The 20,750-nt window shown below is 48.4% G+C and overlaps 1 protein-coding gene across 4 annotated transcripts in view; it reads right to left on the bottom strand.

Annotated features, from left to right (window-relative positions):
• ITGA9 (integrin subunit alpha 9) overlaps window positions 1-20,750 on the bottom strand; it is a 353,990-nt gene that overhangs the window by 261,844 nt on the left and 71,396 nt on the right. For all 4 annotated transcript variants that reach the window (XM_072793385.1, XM_072793383.1, XM_072793386.1 and 1 more), the window contains exons 14-15: window positions 16,479-16,633; window positions 6,700-6,860 (exon numbers count right to left, since the gene is read on the bottom strand). In XM_072793385.1, the coding sequence (XP_072649486.1) occupies window positions 6,700-6,860; window positions 16,479-16,633 (316 nt within the window). The remainder of the gene's footprint in view (window positions 1-6,699; window positions 6,861-16,478; window positions 16,634-20,750) is intronic.

Raw genomic sequence — 20,750 nt, forward strand, 5'->3', positions numbered from 1 at the left:
CACATGAAGCTCAGTCCAAAGGCATCTCATTGGGTGTGAAAACAGAAACAGACTGGACCACCTGGGCAGAGCCCGAGGCACGACCTCTGGGGAGACCTGGTGGCCCGAGATGCCCTGCCCTTTGCCAGGCCAGGCCGACCATCTGTTCCCACAAGCAACAAAAGAGCTGCAGTACGTTAGGTCTGAACTCCCTTGAAAAACCCTCCAGCAACATAAAAGCACAACTGCATGAACATCTGCAGCTACCCAGGAAAGCCAATGCGCACTCATATTCCCTTGTCTGGTGTGGGGTGGGGGGTGGGGGTTCCCCTTGTTACATTAATCCTCATTCTTGGCTCTTTTAACAATGTCTGACACATGGCTTCGCTCACTGAAAGTTTTCTGAAGGCCTCTAGAGGGGTCGCTGATCCTCAGAGCTGGGAATGACGTAACTGACCCCATGTTCCATCGTGCCTGGGCTTCTCCCCACCATCCCCGTAGAGACTCAAGCTGCTGCACTGCTCCCCAGCTCCTGAAGAGGTGCTCACCTGCCCAGCACACATGAGCATCTGGCTCACAAGGGCTGACTTCTCAAGGCATCGTGCAGGACTTGAGGCCAGAGCATGGCTCTCACCCTAGTAAACACACACAGGCCAGAAAACAATGGAGCAATGACAGATCATGCTAATTCAGTCTTCAGCTTGGGCCACGCATCCACAACTCTTCCACCTCACACCACCACCTCCCATCCCAGCAGCAGCAGGTTCCCAGGGAGGTGGGAAGGACCCACCCTAACCAGATACCCCCTGGGACCTCTGTCTCCAGCTAACCAAGGAGTCACTTCAACAAGGCGCGCTTGGACGAGCATTTGTTTTGTGCCTATCATCCCCAAAGCAGGAATCAGGCGGCATGGAGCACGTTCCCAGGAGACAGGCAGCTGACAGTGGCATCTCTGGGGCCCATGACAATGCCCAGCTGTGGACTGCCGGGGCCTTCAGCAGGCAAGAAAGGTGAGGTGTATTCAATCAAAGCAGAGCATGGCCAGGCCTTCCCAGACAGGGCTCAGGACATGGTTTTCCATGGCACTATATCAGGACCCACATATATGGAAAGTTATTGCCCAGTCAATACCCTTCCAGTCCCTCTGATTGCATCAGGGGGAAAGTTCAGTACAGTTGCCAGTACATCTTTAACACTTCCCTAGCACTCCATCATCTCCCCTTCTCACACACAGGAAGAGTGGGTGGCTTGTCCACAGACTGGCAAACAATGAAATCCAGTTAGAGTTTGAGGACACTGTTGTGTCTTCAATGCGTTTACTTTTATAGTTACTTTCTGTTTGGCACATAGTAGTTGGTTTCTGCCTACAGGAGGGTACAAAATTTCTGTTTCAAATTATTTTATTGTAGACAAAAAAGTCAGCTGATTTAAAGAAAAAATATGAAATAAGATACCAGAGGAGCTGTGTGTTTAAGATTTTTTAAAAAATGCAAAAATCATGTAAGGGGTATGTGGTTGTACATACTTCTGACAAAAACTGGGCCTCTGATCACTGACAGGCCAGGGACGCTGGGGTTCTTGGGGGTGAGCCCAAGAACCCTGGAATGGAGTCAGTCTACCTTGACAAGAGCCCAAGGCATGTGTGATGGGGTATGGAAGATGAGGCTAGAAATGTAAGCCAAGGCCAGGCTGTAGAAGCCCTGAGGCTGAGTAGACATGCGAGGGCTTTCCCCTGCAACTGGGGAGACACCCCCCCCCCCCCCCGCCAAGACACCTCCAGCCCACATCACTAGAAGGAGCTGATTTCCAAAACTGGGCTGGTCTGGGGAGGAGAGAAGATAAACTGGGGCACATGGACTCTGAGACAGAGAGGCCAGGGAAGAAGCCTACACTACGTCAGCTCTGTGGGCCACAGTGAGCCCCTGAGAATGGACCTGGCACCCCCAGGAGGATGGGGCTTATTACAAAATTCTGTACGTCCTGAAGGCCCCATCAGGGCTGAGAAGGGAACAAAGCATGGGACAAAACACAGCTAGCCTGGGAGGCAGGTGTTAGCTCAAACAGTCTTCTACGGTAGAGATACTTATCACCATATATGGAAGGAAAACTTCTAGGGAAAAGGAAGGGAGAGAGGGAGAGGAAAAAAAAGGGGATTGGAATAGGCTTAAAGTGTGTGGGGGGGAACCCTAAAGATAGCCTAAACAAAACACACCCAGCCCCTAGCGCCTGCCTCACAGTCTGCTAGCCATATGGTATGTGATAAGCCGGAGCACTTTTATTTACCTTCCGTCACTGTCTACAAAGCCAGCCCATGAGAAGGCTCCACTTGCACCAGAGGCTACACCATGCCCTCATGCTCAGATGACCAGTTCCCAGTCCAGTCCCCAGTCCCTGCTCTAGGAAGCCACCTGCTGCCACTCCCTCCCCACCGTGTTGCCTGCCTCAACTCCCACAAGAGCCACCGCCTCCCCAGCTGTTTTTCCACAATGGACAAACCAGGGCCAGGCCTACTGCCTCCTTGGCCAGCTGGGCCATTGGGCCACACCACATACAGTCAGCCAGCTCATTAGTGTCTGCCTTCACTGGTTGCCTCGGCCATTCACCAGGGACCTCTGCTACAGCCCAGACAACAACTGGTCAATAAACTTTCCTGGTGGCCATAAACACTCAGCCACCTGAGCGCCACTTAACAGGGATACTGTCTCTTGAACCACAAAGGCCACAGAAGTGTGTGCCTTCCTGATGCATCCCACCATGCCCATGTATATATACCGGCAAGCACCAGCCTGAACCAGTGTGTCACACAAGGTCACAGTCAAGCCAGAGCGTTACAAGGAGAACTATGTTCCGTCCTCACTGATAGGGGACTCTCCCAACAGCAAGGTCAGGGGAGAGGCAGCTGGCCCCTCCAATGCCCCTTGGCTTCTGATTCTTGGGAAACTGCCAGCTGATGGCCTTCCTCCTTTGACTCTACTTGTAAATCTTGGCACCTATTTGTTCTGGCTCCTTGCTTTGCAGAGCATGGTCCGTGGATCAGAAGCATGGGTGTGATGGGGGAGCTTGTTAGAAATTACCCCAGATCTGCTGCATCAGGGTCTGCACTCAACACTTCACATAGGCCCTTGGTGACTGTGCACACACTGAAGTCTAAGAGGCCCTTGCAAACTGACTCATGAAGGTGTAAGTCGGCCTTTCGCCAAACCCACTCTGCTCCAGGTGAAGGAAGGCGTCCGTTGTGCTACCATTTGGCCTCTCTTCCCATGTAGATTTCTTGTTTGTGCCATACTTTTTAGTTTCTTTTCACCATCTGCTCCTAATCATTAAAATAAAAATCCCCTCAACACCTATGAAATGAGTCTTGACCCATTCCAAACAAGGCAGCAAGGTAGAGTCACAGATTTATGGGCTAGTGAAGGAGAAAGGGGCCCCATGGTTCCCGGCCCCCTACTATGGAGTGGAGACTCTCCTTCCCATGTTCGGGCTTAGAACTGGAGGCTTACAATAAAGGTGAAGCAGGTTGCCCAGGACCACGTGACAGACCAGCCAGACCTGCCCCTCGTGGCCTGTGCCACACGGGAAAGTGCTTCACGAATGGGAGCTCAGGAGCAACTGCTCTCTCCAGGACTTGCGCAAGCAGCAGGAATGAGGGCCTTTATAAACTACAAGGCAGCTCTGTAATGTGTCTCAAACCTTAAAATGCTCTCCCTCTGGACAACAATTGTGTCTCTATCCTCTATATCGCCACTGTGTGTATGAGAAAACAGCCAGGTACCAATCATATCCAAACTTCTCCAGGTCCAATGTACTGGACTGCTCTCTTGCTCTCCCTGAAAAGGACTCAATCATCACATATTGCCATGTGCTTGCTCAGTGTTCCTGAGTTGCCCTCAACCCTCCAAAATCTTCTGACCACACTACCTTTCTTCTTAAAAGCCACAGTTCCATGTGTTTTTAGATATTTTTATTCTTTTTTGTGTTCTACACAATGACACAGAGGTAGAGGGAAGTGATGCTTCAATATGAGGGAACCCTTTACAATTAAATCTGCAACTATACATATTTATCTCACATGCTGGTAAAAAATCCCCAACATTTATGGAATAGGACAAATCATATCATGGAAGAACTAAGAAAGCTCATGAAGAAATATAACTGAGTATGAAAGTATTATACTCTTGGAGTCTTTGCATCCTTCTCTTCTGTGTGTTTAGGTACAACTCATTGTCTCCTTGGAGAAACATGTCCCTTTCCATCCAGGAATTCTGCTATCTGTTCCAAGGCTGTGCTCACATAGCCATCCAGGCAAGCCACTCCAGAATTTCATTCTAGCACAACTGGTGTCCAGTGATTTGCTTTAAAAACTCCTTCAGGGTGGCTTCCACAGACTCACCCTCAGGGAGCGAGGAGCAGATCTCCTGGCATCCTGGATGCCAAAGAGCGCATCCGCATGGGGATGTGTGGGGGACCAGCTGCCCCAGAGACTCAAGACTGTGTCCCCACCTGACCCCTTTGGGGGCTGTATAGCTCACCCAAGGGATGGGAACCCCTGTCAACCATGTTTTGATCAAATGGAAAAGTACCAAACTGTGGGGTGAAGGGTATCGGGATGGTTGAATCTTCTAACGGATGCTCAGTTAAATCTGAATTTTCAGATAAACAACAAATAATTTTTAGCATAAGTATATCCCATGCACTATTTGGGCTATACTTCTACAAAAAAAAAAAACAAAACATTTGCTGCTTATCTGACTTTGGGATTTAATGAGGAAGCCTTATGTTTATTTTCTAGACTCTGGCAGCCCTGGCTATCAGGAAGTAGCAAGACCTACAGCCTTGGGCAGCCCTGCTCTTCTTCCCGTTTACCCTCAGAAGGCACCACAGAAACAGCTCTGCCTCTGGCCAGCACATTATTGCTGTTCCCTGAGTGAACTCTGTAAAGGCCTGCAGGCACTTGGGGGCCCTATCTTGAGGCCACGACAAGAAAGTGAACCCTTCAGCCAAAGTGAAAAGTCACAACAAGACCTGAAGGAAAGCATCTGTGGAAGAGACTCAGCATGAGGAAGCCTGAAGGAAGATGCCTCACCACTGGGAAGTATGGAGACATCCAGCACAGGCACTTAGAGGTCTCGCAGTGTTCAGATATGAGCCTGTCCTGGGCAGCCTCATGCTTCCAAGGGCACCCATGAACCAATGTAATCTAAGACCTAGAGGCATGAGTGGCCGGTTGACGTAATAGAAGCACGGACCCCTTTATAAATGGCCTTCACCAGGGCCAGAGGGCAGCTGGTCTGGGCAGGCCCCAGCACGAGTCTTGGCAAGAGACATAAGCCAGCCCCATTGAAAAGCATCTCAGAGGCACGGACTCATGGGCTCTTGGCCAGACCAAGTGCCATGGATGTGTGTGGCATTTCTCTATATCCAATCCAGAAGTATCAAGAAGCAGCTGTTATTCTCCTGCTCTGGTACTAACAGCTCAATAACAGAATGAGATTCTAAGCTATGGACTATTTTTACTCTTGGCCAGAAAGCCACTGGCTAATATCAGGTTGAACTACATGAAAATACATTGTCCTAAGTCAGCAATGTTAGAATACTGACCATTCCATATGGCCCAAACAGACAGTAATGCTGAGTGCCTGCTGTGGGTCAGACTCCATGTCAGGTCCTTTAAGTATATGTGACCCTTTTATCTAGTTTTTTTAAAAGATTTTATTTATTCATGAGAGACACAGAGAGAGAGAGACAGAGACATAGGCAGAGGGAGAAGGAGGCTCCATGCTGGGAACTCGATGTGGGACTCGATCCCGGGTCTCCAGGATCATACCCTGGGCTGAAGGCGGTGCTAAACCGCTGAGCCACCCACACTGCCCTATGTGCCCATTTTAGAGATGCAAAAATCAAGACACACAGATGTCAGAGTACTGATCCAGCTGGACACACACCAGGGTCTGTGTGACTCCAAACCCCACATTCGTCTTAAGCACCATGTGCTGGGTACATGTAGGTCCTTCTATCTCCTGTGCTCTCTGCCTGTGGGTCAGTGCCTGGCTATCCCTGCAGCACCAGGCACCATCAGGATTCCCATCCTGCCAGCACCTGTCTACACAGAGGCCACTCTGTAGCTAATCAAAGCCTGACCTCCCAAATTAGCAAAGTATATTTAACAAACAATCTCAAGAGGGAAAAAACATTTGAAAGTTTATTTAGAGTAAGAGGGGAAAAGAGGCCAAAAAAAAAGCACTCCTAAAATAAACAGAAAGTAATCAAGGGATAAAAACCTAGTTTTTAAGTCCAACTAGTTTTAAAGCGCCTTAACCATGACTATGAGCTAACGTGTAGTAGACCACTGAGAAAGCCATCAGGTGCAGTGTGATCTAGCACCACTGCAGACCCGGTGTACTTCTGTGTGTCCTCTGAGAAGACTACAGAGCTTCAAAGAGGGAGGAGGATGGAGAAGCCTCCCAAAAGGACAAACCAAGGTCAGGGAGTGTCATTGGTCTGGCCCACCATAACTCCCCCTCAGATGCTGAGGCCAACACAGTAAGATAAATAAAAGGGCTGTCAGGCTTCAACTTCAAAAGAAGAAACGAATGTTCTCCTTGTGAAATAAAATGTTAGAAGTCAGAGCATACATAACATACAATAAAGGTAGTTTCCACAAGTTCTAAATGAATATCCATCCACAGAGATCAAAGCTGGAGAATGAAAAAGAGGACTGACCTTCACATGGGCCACGTAGTGATGACACGTCTCCTCCATGTAGACCAGTTGCAGCTTCTCTGTGATCTGACCCACGGACTCTCCTGGTAACACAAAGTAGACTCTGGGCAACTGGCCCTTTGCCTTTTTGGCCACATCAGCCGTCAGAATGTAATTGAGGCCTGCCAATAAATAAGGTCAAGACATCAGTGAGGACTCACGTGCAGTGACAAGGCCACCTGCACTCCCCCCCACAGGCTCACAAGCACACTTCGTATGCTACCTGGCCCCCCAGTGCACCGAGGACTGCAGCCCCAAGTCAACACCTTCTTGGAGACAAGCACGCAGCTAGCATCCTCACAGAACCAAGAGACAATGAGGCCGCCCCCTGCCTTCCTGGTGACGCTCCGTGGATCACATGTCATGGCTCCTCCCTGCCATAAAGCCCATGAGTTACCAACTGAGTCACCATTATACACATCAGTAATTAGCTGTACCCAGCACAGTCGGTGTCCTGAAAAGGAGACACCATGGTGAACCTACAGAATATTCCTAGAAGCTGCAGAAATTATCACAGCTGCTCATAATCCCAATTCTTATAAAGCAATGGGAAAAATGCCCAACACAAGGGAGCAATACCCAGCAATTCACGGATGTTGAGTTGTGCTCGATAACCACGACATCCCTCGGACCATGTGCCACCTCTCCCCCAAGCACCAACTATGTGCCAGGCACCATTATGGGGGCACAGGGCCTATATGTATGAGCAACCCAGGCGGAGCCCTGCCCTCCTGGCGCTTACACTCAGGGAAACTCCGACAGAGGCTAAAGCTGACTTTATTCCCAGGGAGCTGAGTATATGGATCACGAATGTCATAGCGCTTATCGTTTCAGTGGAACCGTGACCCCTGTGGGGCCTGTGCTAGGTGTACTGTGCTGCACTCCTGAAGAGAGAAACCCATTGCCTCTTCCTGAAATGTGTAATGTCAGATGGGAGAACCTATTGTCACACAATCTGAAACTTAAAAAAAATAAAAATAAAAATAAGTCACATTAGATAAACCCAAGAGGTTTGACTTTCTTAATTTCAGAGCCAGTCACCCTCCCTACAATGATGTGCTTTATTAGGCAGACCTATTTCACTGCCTTTCTGTACCACAGCAGGGATCAGCCCTCTGTGACCCTTTCTAGTTTTCATTGCTTTGTGGATTCAAGGGAATGTGGCATTTTTAAAGGGCGAGAGAAGGAACATTCTGTCCCCAAGATGACCAGATAAGGCTGCAGAGCCATGGGAAAACAGATGACCCTGCCCTGTCTCCAGAAACCAGCCCCTTAGTGCTGGGGCTCTTGCACCAGTAAAAAGCCGCTCACACCTGCCCACACTGAAGTATGAGAAGCAGGGCAGCAGGGATGGCTCCAGCTTTTAATAACATCAAAGGGATCAGCCACCAGGGGAGATACGAGCCAGGAGGGAGGAAAGTGACCAGGACAGGCTTTCTGCAGCTGCCACAGGGTGTATTTTGGATGCATTTAATGGTTTTCCTGGGTCTCTGCCATCTCAGGGATCTTGCCATGCCTAGCTGGCGGATTCCTGGTCAGCAAGGGCTGGTCTGCCCCAACTTGTTTACTTCAGCCAACGCTAATTGCCAAGGCAAGGCAGGGTCACCAGGGGGACCTGAGACCTGGATAGTCACAGGAAATGTAACAAAAAAGAAAAGAATGCATTTGGGAAGGTAACATGACAGAGAAAACACGAGAGCCGGGATGAGAGTCACACATGGACTCCTTTGGTGAGTGACACCAGGTAATGGAGCAGACACATAGAATGTGAAAGCTTCAGAACAATCTAGGGACCCTCCGGCTCAGAACCTTCATTTTTCAGATGAGGAACTGAGGCCCCAAAAGGAAACCAGACTTGCTCCACATCAACCAGACTTGCTCCAGGCCAAAGGGCCATTCACCACAGAGCTGAGTCTAGAACTCTCCTAACCTCCAGTGTGGGGCTATTCATTCCTACCACACTGGTTCTTGGTGCACTTTTTACATTTTTCAAATGCCCAGACAGCAGAACCAAATACATGCAGTTTTCCAGAACTGAACTCTGGCCTGTTTACTTTCTACTGATCACAATTTCCCCAAGCAACAGCCAAACAGTAAGAAAGGATTATAAATGGACTGTGTTTTCAAGTTCTGTTTGGCAAGTCCAGAGCTAGAGATGGACATTGCTGGAAGACCAGCCAGGCCACAGCTGGGCAGGGGTAGCTGCTGAGTGGGCCTTCCTCTGAGCAGCCCCTCCCTGGCCTTCCTCCCAGGTGCAAGAGCTGCCCTCCCTTGGGAAGGGTGGGCATGGGGAGAACAGAGGGTGTGAACCCTCTTGCCAGTGATGAGCTAGCTGAGCTCAAAGAAAACTGGGGGTAGAAATGATCACAGGAAGACAGAGCAGATAGTATCAGCGCCCCACCCATATCCTCTCGGCTTGTACCATTTCTCTGTTGTCCAGCCCAATTTGCAACTGCCAGCACCCACACCCCCCTTTCCTGAGAGCTTCTCTGGTGGCTCTACCCATATGCATGACTGACTAGAAGTGCCAGAGAACCAAAGTCGCTGCAGCAGACCTCAACACTGCAGGACCCCAGCTCCCTCATCCCTTAGGTGGAGTAACTCTAAGGGATGCTCTACATGGACTCTCAGGATTCCCCAGCAGGATTCAAAACAACACACCTTCTGTTTGGCTGCTGTGATGGTTTACTTTATGTTTCAACTTGACTAGGCTGCAGTACTCAATCTGGATTCACTGCAAAGGTATTTTTATTTTTTTAAAGATTTATTTATGAGAGAGAGGGAGAGCAAGAGAGCATGGCAGGGAGGTGGCAGGGAGGATCAGGAGAGAGAGAGAGAGAAAGCCTAAGCAGACTCCACACTGAGCAGAGAGCCTGACATGGGGCTGGATCTCACAACCCTGAGATCACAAGCTGAGCAGAAATAGTCAAACATGTAACTGATTGCGCCACCCAGGCATCCCTGCAAAGGTATTTAAATTGAGATTATGTTTAAATCAGTAGACTTCAAATAAAGCAGATTACCCTCCACAATGTGGGTGGGCCTCATCTAATCACATAAAGGCCTTGCGAGGAAAAGACTAAAGTCACCCCCAAAGAAGGAATTCTGCATTCAGGATGCCTCCAAACTACAATGTCAATATACACACATCTGATGGGTTCTGTTTCTCTGCAGAACCTGACACAGCTTCCTTCTCTTCCTGTCTCACTGTCACACTTTCCTACTGGTGCTTCCTGGGATTGACCACAGCCTGAATCAGCCATGTGCACCAAATCCTTGCCTTAGACTCTGATTCTGGGAGAACCTAAATTAAGATAGGGAAGGTCAGGAAAAGGGAATGGATTCAACCTTCAGTATGTGCCAAGCTCTGTGCTGGATACTTTTCAAACATCACTTTAGTCCTGTAAAACCCCGTATCACTGTAGAATCTCTGAACCAATATATCCCTCTTACAACTCAAAAGAGAACAGAAACAACTCACAGTTACTAGAAACTGAGCTGAGGATCACAACTACTGCTCTGTTCCAGGCAGAGCATGGGCATGCCAACAAGTTTACCCATCAGCTTTTTCTAAAATGTTAAGATATACAATCACAGACAGGCCGAATTAACCAATTCGCCAAGCGCAATCATTCTGGAAGCTTTTCACATCTCTGTAACTGCCTGCTTAAAGCTTCTTTATATCTGCCTTCTTGATTTAAAATTTACTTTGACATTTTAAATCACATAAAAAGAAGTCACTTCCGTATCAAACTCTTTCTTCTAGAAGAAAGCCACCAGGAGACTCACGATGGGAAACTCAGCCTGAGAAGGGTCTCATAGCTGCCAGGGTGGCAAGAAGTGCAGACCATGCTGGAGTCCTGAGTTCAACTGGCACTTTTAAACAGTACCTTCCCCAAGAGTGTCTGAAAGGGATCCCCTAAGAAGTGGAAGAGATGCTAGAGAAGCAGCCAATCAGCTGGCATGCTCCAGCAGCCCAGCCCTGTGGGAGGATGGCTGCCCCTAATGCAAGCCAGGCCAGCCAGCCCCTGCCCAGGGAGGGTGCTGGTTCTGATTATCGCCTGCTCCCACCGCAAAGTCCACATCTTCAGGTTTTCCTTCTGGCAGCTTGTGTCCATGCCATGTCGAATGATGTCATGTTGATGGAAAAGCTGACCAGCCCCAAGTCATGTTGCAGCCTCCTCCTTTCCCTGCCCCCAGCTGGTTCCCAAGGGCCCCCCATACTGGCCTGTGCCAGGAGGGAGCCAGCTGTCTTGCATCAACTCGGCTCTAGTTGTGTCCCAGAAAGTTTTTGATTCATTCCCATTCTGTATCACAACATGATTTCAGCTGTGAAATTCTATTAATAAATCCTCCTCCCAAACTTACTGAGCTTCCTTTAGAGTCTCCCAAGAGAAGGGGGTAAAAGGATATTTTGCCCTTTACGAAGCTTTCTCCACCCTCCCCTCCCCAAAGGAACAAAGTGGTAATTATTAGACTAGGTCACTTCATTCCTCATATAACTTAGATTTGCCTCATTATCCCATCTCCATGCTGCTCAAGAGACCACAAGGAGCTCGGAGAACGTACTCTGTGTGTGAATGCTCTCTGGAGTGGAAATGCACCCCTAAAGCCAGAGGAAGGGTTCTGGGGACAAATCACCTGGTTTTAAACCTACTTCTGCTACTGGCTTAGATGACTTGGTGCCATCCCTCGGGATCTAGCTCCACTGCTTGTCCCCAGGCACAAGTGGGCACCCCTGCTTGCTCACAGCTCTGCTGCGCTGAGAGCCATGGAAACGAGGGGTGCCAGATCAGAGCACAAAACACAACCACTTAGGGCTTATCCCTCCCTGGTTTTCATTTAGCACTCTGGGCAGAGTCCAGGACTGCTGGCTCGATCCCTAGCCTCCAGAGGCTGACGAGCACATTTAGGCTTCAGCCTGGTCAGGAAGCTGGTAGAGCCCATGGGTACAGGGCAGAACCTTCCAGGCATGGTATTCACCACCCTTAGTTATGGCAGCCAGGAGGCTTCGAGGAGTGACAAGCTGCTTCCCAGGCCAAGAATGAAGTGCCTAATAAGACTTGGGATGGGCAGAACTCTTGTTTTAAACTGCTTGGTGAAATGGGTTATAAATCTATTCTTTGAACCACTGCAGTTGGACACATGCCTGCACCCCAGGAATGTAGGGCCTACCACACAAAGGGGCCGGGACACATCCAGGAGGAGCGATGGGACATTGGTGGCTTTTCTCTGCCTCCCTTCCTGCAGAATGCAAGCTCCATGAGGGCCAGGGCTCTGTCTGGCCTGGCCTCTGCTTGGCGTCCGAGGAGCACATAGCCTGGCACTCTTAAGAACTGTTTGTTGGTTAATGACTCAACAACAGGTGCCTCCATAACTCTGCGTGACTGGCTACTTGTGGTGCTGGTTTCTGAAGTTACTGTCTCTCAGCTTCCAGCCCACTCTGCTCTGCGAGGCTGGGTCCAGGGCTCTGCAAACCTCATTTCTGCATTGCCAGTGGTTCCATGGGAGGCTATACCCAAATGGACAGCCTGAGGGAGGCTGGCAGAGGGAGGAGGGACTGCACCTTCCTGTTCCCATCAGCCTAACCCAGCTTTAGTCTTCCCCAGCAGCTGGTTCCAACAGTGGCTAATACCAGTTGTGGTTTTTTCTCTCCTCCAAGGTTTAGGTCCCAGGTTTGCAGTCTCTTCTCCAAGTTTCTAGGTTCTGATCACCCCAAGTGTGACCTCTTCTCTTTGTCCTCTTGACCAGCGGTCTCAAGTCTAAGCCACCCAGAGGCTTGCTAAAGTACAGAGTACTGGGTCCCCCCCTCACCATCTGAGTCAGTTAGAATGTGCATTTCCAACATCCCCACGTGTTGCTGCTGCTTGCAGCTGGACTGGGGACCATGCTTTGCGAGCCCCAGGTGCCATCACAGAAGTGGGAATTTCTTTTTAAAGCTACTACCAGGGACACCTGGGTGGCTCAGTGGTTGGGCGCCTGCCTTTGGCTTAGGTCCTGATCCCAGGATCCCGGATCAAGTCCCGCATCTGGCTCCCTGGGAGAAGCCTGCTTCTCCCTCTGCCTGTATCTCTGCCTCTCTCTTTCAGTCTATGTCTCTCATGAATAAGTAAATAAGTCTTTAAAAAAAATAAAAAATAAAGCTACTACCAGGTCCTCTACAACCTGCTTTACCAATTCCTAAAGTCAAATTCTGTCAAAATAACTGGTTTCTGTTTTCCTAACTGGATCTTGCCATAGAGGGGCCAAGGCAGAGTCATCTCCTTCAGAAAAGCTCTACAGTTCCCACGGTACTGCCAGAGGCCACAGCTGCCCCTCCAGTGGCTTGGTAAATCAGCTGGCCCTGAACACTCCTGAGACCAAGTGGGAGCTGTGGTTTTCCACTGCTAAAGCAGAAGATGAAGAGGAGAATAGAGTCCCTTCCCCACCAGGTCCTAAAGGAGAGAAAAAAACCAAAGAGGCAAGACTATTAATAAGTAACATGAAGTGCCTATTGCTCCCCAAACTATCTCCAGGGAGGTCTTGTGGCTTAAGATGCCAGCAGATAGAAAGTGCTTCTGACAACTGTTCAGAAGTACCTAGCATGCCACTGGTGCCTCTTTATCGCACCATGCCAGGCACACCACACCAATGCAGCCATTCTACAGACCAAACTCAGCCCTGGATATGCAGACATTGAGAGGTGCCTGGAAGGTCTGCCCAAGGTGGACATTTACTTGCCAGGCATTCCATGGCCAAAACCACCACCACCAAGGCTCCTCTGCAGCTGCCAGCAATGGGAGAGGAAGGCTCATCACCAGAGCCCCAGCCTTGGGTTCCCAACACAGAAGCCTGGGCAATGACATTGAACTGGTCAGCCAGTCTGCTGAGCCTGGAAGACAGTGGAGGAAGGTGGTGCCCCCACCCTCCATCATCTGGAGACCGGGAACTTGATCTTCCTGACCATGCTGAGCCAAGGCACTGCCTTCTATGCCAGACCCCAGGGACACCCCACCACAGCTAGACCCACAAGAGCTACCTTTCACTTCCCTGATTTCTATCACATTTCCATAACAGCTGCCCATTTTCCCTTCCTCAAATCTCTCCATATTCCAATGCCAGCTCCTATTTCACCAGATTTCTGCAAAGATGGAAATATAACACATTTCCCTGAATGTCAGGGGAGGACAAAGAAAAACAGGTGGATAATTTTCTGCACTGCCCCACTGATACTAAAATTCCCCTGTTATCATTATCTTTAGGCCTCCATCTTAAATATATGTGGAGAAATACTGCTTAGATAGTCAAGGGATGTTTGATTTCAACAATAAGCCCATGTGGCAGATGGAGGGTACGGAAGCAAGCTCTCCTGCTCAGTCCACCACCCCCATGTGGGAGGCAGCCTCCCCACTCCATACTCCCCCTAGAGGCAGTACCATGTGCTACCCAAATGCCTGTCCCCTTATTAACTAACACTTCAAGGGTCATGGTTAAGCCTAGACTTCATTATAATTCTGCCTAGAGGTCAATGAAAGGGGCTCCAGTGACTGGGGCCCAGAAGGCCCACTGGTGGGGAGCAATGTGAGAAGACACCCACCTCTCCTCCAGCCCACAACCCTTCACATCAGAGTTTGCTCTACTACTTGTCTTATGCTCTGAAATCCCTCTTGCTTAAAACTGGCATTGTGGGTTTCTTCTCACCTGCCCCTGCTATGCCAAATCACCTTTGTTACCACAATAGTGATGTCATTAAAGAGCCTGGAAATTGTGTACAATGGTTCAGATTCAAAATAATAGAAACTGTGGAATTCCCATTCAAAGCTCCACGAGGATAAGCTTGGCACATGTAGGCACACAATAAACATTTGTCAAATGAACACACGTGAATTATTAATTACTTGCTTATTTTAGTTCTAGAGTAGTACTGCTTATTTTTATGCTCACCAATGTTAACCTTCAACTCAATAATTCTTTTATAATGTATTTTAATGGAGTCCAACTACATCGTAAGTTGGTATTTGACAGAAGACATGCCATCTAATTAGGCAGAGGACATATGAGTTGCAGGACCAAGAGAAAAAGTGTTTTTCCCTAGAGAATGATCTCTTAAATAATCAGGGAAGAGGTGAGAAGTAGTTTGTGGAAAGCAAAACCATTATGACCAGGATTCAACTCCTGGCTTCACCAATGTGACCCTGAGCAAGTACTTTCTCACTGAGCATGATCTTTTTCTCATTGGGCTATCCATAAAGTGTTTGTCAGTCCTTTCTCACTAACCAAGTCGTGAGTTCACAGTGTTTACATTTAGTTTTGAAATTTCTAATTTTTTTTTAAAAAAGACATCTCAGTGAAAAAGTTCAAAGTTTGATTATTGAACTTTTTCAATCCACCTGAAGATCAAATAAAGTATCATTGATATGGCTGGCCTAGGGTTAGCACACTGTTAAATGTACAACATTCAATATGCAGCTGAGAAATAGACCACAAGTGAAAGTGTACTTTTGTACCTCTGGGTGTGTGTACACACACGCACACACTCCAGAGCAGTGCTTCTCAAGCATGAATCTGCACATGGGTCCTGTAGGATCCTGTTAAAATGCAGATTTGATTCTAAGATCCAGAGTGAGGCCTGAGATTCTGCATTTCTAACAAGCTCCTGGAGGATGCTGGTACTGCTGCATCCAGGAACCACTGTGAATAGACACCTAACTCTAAAAATGTCTAAGAAAGGCACTAAGTCAGGTCCTTATTGGTTTTTTATTTTTTTTAATTTTCCTAGAACTCTATTTTCTACTATTAAATCAGCCTTTCAATAAAAACAAAGCACTTAATAATCTGCACAACTGAGAGCACTTGGATGGCTCAGTCGGTTAAGCATCTGCCTTCAGCTCAGGTCATGATCTCAGGGTCCTGGGCTCAAGCCCCACATTGGGCTCCCTGCTCAGCAGAGAGCAAGCTTCTCCCTCTCTCCCTCTCTGCCCCCTCTACTCATGCTCACTTCTCTCTCTCTCTAATAAATAAATAAAATATTTTTAAAAAATCTGCACAACTGTTCCAGATTCATTTCCTTCAGGTGATCACACACATACTCTTGAGTTCTACTCCACACTGATCCCATCCTCTTCCAGGAATTGATGCAGTCTCTGGAGCTGGGCTGGCAAGCTGGCCTTCCCCAACCAGAGAAACACCAGGGCCAGCTGTCTCTTTTCAATCATCTGAAGCTGACAAAGCAGCTTGCTCTCTTTTGCAAGACTAAGCCTTCATAAAACTTAGCATCCCAACCCTACCATCCATCCCTGCTCTCAGATTCCACAGTAAAGGGCTTAAGGCCCTGACATCTGGCTCGTGCTGCAGGCTCAGGGGAAGCCTCCAAAGACTCACCACTTCTTTTTTCTAACTGAATGGAATGTTCTGCAAGGACCAGGCTCCAGTCACTACCTTTCCACAAGTTCCACTGGCCTGTGACACCTGTGGCCCAGTGAGGTTTCAGTATGGTCACACATCTGGGGGAAGGATTCTTGGGGTCACATATTCTTTGTTCTAGAACTGGAAGTTACATTAAATCGGGAAACTCCCAGAAACACAAAAAATCAGGAACCACAGAGGGAAAGGGTGTCTGGCCTGTATGTCTGCTGCCTGCAAAACCAGCCAGAATGCACAGTGAGAGCAAAGAATCCAGAAGAACCCATCAGTAGCCACAATCTCACAAGCCCGCCCCAGTTCACATGGCCATCCCGAGCCCTAACTCAGTGGCTCATTACCAATTTCTCCTGGAACATGCTTGCCGTGGAAGCTAAAGCAGGCGGTGACGTTCAGGCAGTTCACAGGCTGCAGCCCATCGTGACACTGAGGGGCTGTGATGTTGATGGAGGCTGGGAGGAAGATGGAGACGTCCACCGTAATGATGGGTCTCGCCCTGTATGTCAAGAGAAGGAGGTGACTTAGACATGCTCTCAGAACCAAACAAGAACTAAGCCAGCAAGAGAAATCCTAGGCCTTCAGCCCAGCGTTTTACTAGAGCATGAAATAACCCGTGAGAAGGGCCAATGTGCCCTGTAAATGCTTTTTCCTGGTCTTAGAAGTGGCTTATTTCCTAATAAATTAATGGTTAGCTTCCCAATCATAAAGGCTAGTAAGTTGTTAATAAAACACATCTGGTTGAAGCCATAAATGAACCACCAGATGTTGGATGATTATTTAAAATTTCACCAATTAAGTTCCGATTTCCATTTTATTAGGAAGATAGTAATACATTTAAGAGGAGTTCCTACAGAGGATGCCAGGACTTGAGAAGTAGATGCACCATCAGGAATTCCCCCCGAAGCATTTGCTGTCTCTGTAAGCACAAATGGCAGATTTCCGGTCCCATCCAGTGGGTCAAATGTCCCCCCTTCATTAAGTCCTCTCAATTCATTAAGTACTTTTCTCAAAGAACTTGATTAATAGAGTCCCAGATGATAACACCCAGGCACTTCAGAGCTGAAGAAATCAATCCACCTGGCCTCAGGAGCATTGAAACCTTATAAACATCTGCACACTCATCACTAACATGGACTACCACCACCCCCATCACCACCCCAATCCTGTGCCTGATATGCAGAGCATCTCTGTTGTACCTTCTGCGGATCCCCAGGGTTGGCCAACAAAAGCTGACAGTGACTCACATCATTCTGCTCTCATTGCAAACACCTGCTCAGGGATGGGTCGCCTAAGCCAGGGCTTAACTTTCTCCCCTCCAGGCCTCACAAAGAGACCCTTTTACCTCTAGGTAGCCTAGGCCTTCATGCCACTGGAGTGATATAACAAGATTAAGGAGCATTAGTGGCTTGAGAACAATGACCTCTCTTGTGTACAATGGCCCCACAGAGCGCCTACGGTGACAAGACAGATGGGAAAAAGGAACACAACTCTCAGAGAAGAAAGTATTAAGGAGAACCTTGGAAAAAGAGGGAAGGAAGGAGACACGGGGCCTAGATGGGGGGAAGGGTCTTTACTGCTGCCACCCCTGCCATGGATGTGGGTCAATAATGGGAGAGTTGTGACAAGTGCAAGGGAACTGTGAGTCCTTCAGAGCAAATCCAGCTGTAAGGTCAATAGAAGTCAGACAATAGTAGTGCCTGAAAGAAATCCAATGTCCTGGCCTTCCAATTTTCTTCTGGTGCATCCTTAGAAGATGCTATAAATAACACAGAAAACAAGTAGTCTGCTCCTGGCCAATGTGATTGTACAGATGCCAACAGACACTCTATAAAGCCCCCAGGTGCCCTTCAACAGCCAGCTTATGTTCCCCCTCTCAGGGGGCCAACTCCAAGACCCCTGGCAGGTAGATACCCTCCTCCATGGCCCCAGCACTATATTCACACTTCATCTTACTTATTATCAATTTCCAAGCCTGCCCCACCAGCCTGCAGGCCCCTCAAGGACTAGGACTCTGGCAAATTCACCCTGATATCCTCAGGATCAGTGTTCAAAAGCCCCAGGTGTTGAATGGGTGCCAATGTCACTCCAGGCCAAGGGACTGAAAACCACAGCAGTGCCCAAAATTTTACAAAACAGACTGAGGCCCCAGGGAGAGCTAGTCTCTGCCCTGTGAGAGCCTCCACCCTGCCCAGAGCACATCCTGCCTGGTCATCGCACGGAAGAAAGGCCTCACCCCCTCTCACCATCCCAGAGGCCACTGTGTTGGGGAGGCCACATGGTCCCCCATCACAGCAGAGCCCATAAAGAAGACAAGGTGAGAAGCGTAATAGACTGACGTCGATGGAGGCCATCAAGCCAGAATCCTCTCAAGTGAGGACAAGAGCCTTCAGAAGGTGCATGTCTCACCAACGTCAATCACATCAGGCCCTTGAGCCTGTTTCAATTCCAAGAACTGTTTTTGGACCAGGGAAAGCCCAGAAAGCTTTCCTAAACTCTCTCATCACTTCCTTTGAACTCCAATGGCACTGCACCAGGTGTCTATCACCCTAACACAGAGCTTACAAAAGAGAGAGAAAAATCACCAAGGGCAGTGCTGGGCCAGCCCACAAATGTGCCAGCCTCGGTGAGAAAAGCAAAGGGGTACCTAAGGACAGCACCTGCAAGACTTTATTTTTTAAAAGCTGGGAGCTAGAATACTTCTTTCTGATGACTCTGACAGTTCAAATCCTGATACAGACAGTCCCTGACTTATGACAGTTTTACTTCACAATTTTGCAACCTTATGATGGGTCGACACACATTTAGTAGAAACTGAACTCTGATTTGTAATTTTGGAGCTTTCCCCATCCTGGTGCTATGCGGGATGATTCTGTGGTGACACTGGCCAGAGGCCACAGTTTTCAAGGTCAGCCAACCAATCATGAGGGTGAATCACCAGCACACTGACAACCTGTCTGTACCCACATGGCCATTCTGTATGCTACTTTAGGTACAGTATTGAACAATTTACATGAGACAGTCATCACATTATTATCAAATAGACTTTGTGTTAGATAATTTTGCCCAACTATAGGTGGATATAAGTGTTCCAATACAGTTAAGATAGGCCAGACTAAGCTATGATGTTTGGGAGGTCAAGGGTAGTAAATGTATTTCCATTTATGATACTTCCTAGGTCAAGGTAGATCGGTTCTTCACCTGTATTTACTTCCCAGTAAAACCAGTCAGGGTGCCCTCTAATGTGGTGTAACTCCCATCACCCCAGCCTTCTGCGTAGGCAGTGCTGCTTGCAGGAGAGACAGAGGTGGGCAGGTAAAGATGGCAGCTACTAAACCAGCCCCAGAGTCATCTCCAACAGGCAGCTAATTAAGGTCTATGTCCTTAAAGCCATTATCAGCAAGGTTTTCCCTTAACAGTAGCCCAAAGGATTTCAAACCCATACACATCTGGACACTCTTCCTTGGGATGTATAAGAATGGGAATGGTGTGTTTTACCTGCATTCACATGCTTGGTTTCTTTTTCTGGTCCCACCCAAACTCTGAGGTGACTCAAAGTCTACCTAACTTTCCAGTCAGCTAGGCCAAGCCTGAGACGCCCACCTAGCTTAGCCAGCTGATATCTCCACACCTTCCTGCCCATAGTTGTTCAACCACGTCCAGCACTTTATCCACAGATGGCACTGCCAATGAACACCAGACATACTCAGCAGTGCCTCTGCCTGTTCCTCCCTGTGCCTTCTCTAAGGGGGTCCAACTTGCCTTTAAGGCCTTCCCTATACTCTGAGTCCCTTACACTCCCAGTAGAGACCTGGGATAGTCACCCATACCCATGTTCCATGCTGAACCTTGCCCTGGGCCTGTTCCAATCTTGGGACCTGGCTCAAAGACAAGGCCCCTGCTACTCACAAGCCTATACACCACATCCCATATCCCCCCCGTCCCTTGACCCTCCAAACCTCATTCATCCTCATCCCCGTCTCCCTCTGTCCCTTCAGGACTCAAGACAGGAGTAGGGTCAGGGCAAGCTTTGTATGGCTGAGGATGAAGCTAAAGGTAACCACTTCTGATTCTTGCAGGACAGTAAAGGACCCAGGAGAGCAGGAGAGGTTTCAGACTCTCGGCTTTAATATCTGAGCCACCTGGCAATCCCATTTGCTCCTTTATAGCCAAGCTTCTGGAAAGGAGTCAAACTACACCATCTGTTTTCTTGCTTCTCCTTCTCTCTCCCACCCACAGCGATCTGACTTCTGCACCTCACTTCTCTACACCTGCCAGAGTCAAGGGCACCATTGGCCTCACACTGTCACCTCCAACAGGACTATGTGGTTTCTCTGTTGGGCTTGATGTGGGTGGGTGCCCTTGACAGCATAACCCTGCTTTATTATCCTCATGGTATTGACCACCATCTCTAATTATCTTCTTTGTAAAATCAGTAAATTTCAATGTCACTTAGTTTTCTCATCTATAAAATGGGAATGATAGCAATAATATCTATGTCCTGGAGTTGTTAAGAAAACTAAGAATTAAAATATGTTTTATTGGGGTGCCTGGATGGCTCAGTCAGTTAAGTATCCAACTCTTGATTTTGGCTCAGGTCATGATCTCAGGATTGA

The sequence above is a fragment of the Canis lupus genome, chromosome 22, assembly GCF_048164855.1.
Source record: "Canis lupus baileyi chromosome 22, mCanLup2.hap1, whole genome shotgun sequence".
Lineage (NCBI taxonomy): Eukaryota > Metazoa > Chordata > Mammalia > Carnivora > Canidae > Canis > Canis lupus.